At 70.4% G+C, this 544-nt stretch overlaps 1 protein-coding gene across 1 annotated transcript in view; it reads right to left on the reverse strand.

The window, feature by feature from the left end:
• The window catches only part of SDK2 (sidekick cell adhesion molecule 2), a 147,385-nt gene that overhangs the window by 21,536 nt on the left and 125,305 nt on the right, over positions 1–544 (reverse strand). Inside the window, exons 44-45 of the mRNA XM_010856483.1 lie at positions 316–526; positions 33–217 (exon numbers count right to left, since the gene is read on the reverse strand). Coding sequence (XP_010854785.1) covers positions 33–217; positions 316–526 — 396 coding nt within the window. The remainder of the gene's footprint in view (positions 1–32; positions 218–315; positions 527–544) is intronic.

A 544-nucleotide genomic window follows, 5' to 3' on the forward strand; every position in this document is an offset into this window, starting at 1 on the left:
TCCCCCGGCCAGGCCTGAAGTACCCGACTTACTCTCCGCCAGGTCACCCACAGCCCCTGCCTTCCAGGAGAGGATGTAGGGAGATGCCACAAAGGCCCCCAGCTGCACTCCCTCTAAGGGCGAGGCCAGAGAGGAGGCCGAGGCCGCAGGAGGATCCGGGGCCCCTGCCACCACGAGGAGGGAGGAAGGGCCCAGCCCTGCCCCTGGGATGGGCTCTCTGGGGTGACAGGTGCCTCAGGGGCCACTGGGGGGGCCAACCCCAGGGCCCAGAGCAGGAGGGAGGAGCTTGGTCTGTAGGCAGAGGACTGAGCGAGCCTGCTGTGTCCACAGAGCGTCCTGAGCCCCTTCCTGTCCGGAGGCCCTGCCGTGCTGGCTCCCAGGGCCCCCAGGGCCCCGGCCTGCTGATCCCCATGCGCCTGGAGCCCCGCCTCCTGGGAGCCTGGACACAGCAGGTGCTTCCTCCATTGCCTGCGGGACGGGACAGTACCAGGCAGCAGGGTGTGGGCGGCAGGCTGGCCCGGGGCCCCTGTGGACACCTTGGGGG

The sequence above is a fragment of the Bison bison genome, unplaced genomic scaffold (assembly GCF_000754665.1).
Source record: "Bison bison bison isolate TAMUID 2011002044 unplaced genomic scaffold, Bison_UMD1.0 scf7180017864371, whole genome shotgun sequence".
Classification (NCBI taxonomy): domain Eukaryota; kingdom Metazoa; phylum Chordata; class Mammalia; order Artiodactyla; family Bovidae; genus Bison; species Bison bison.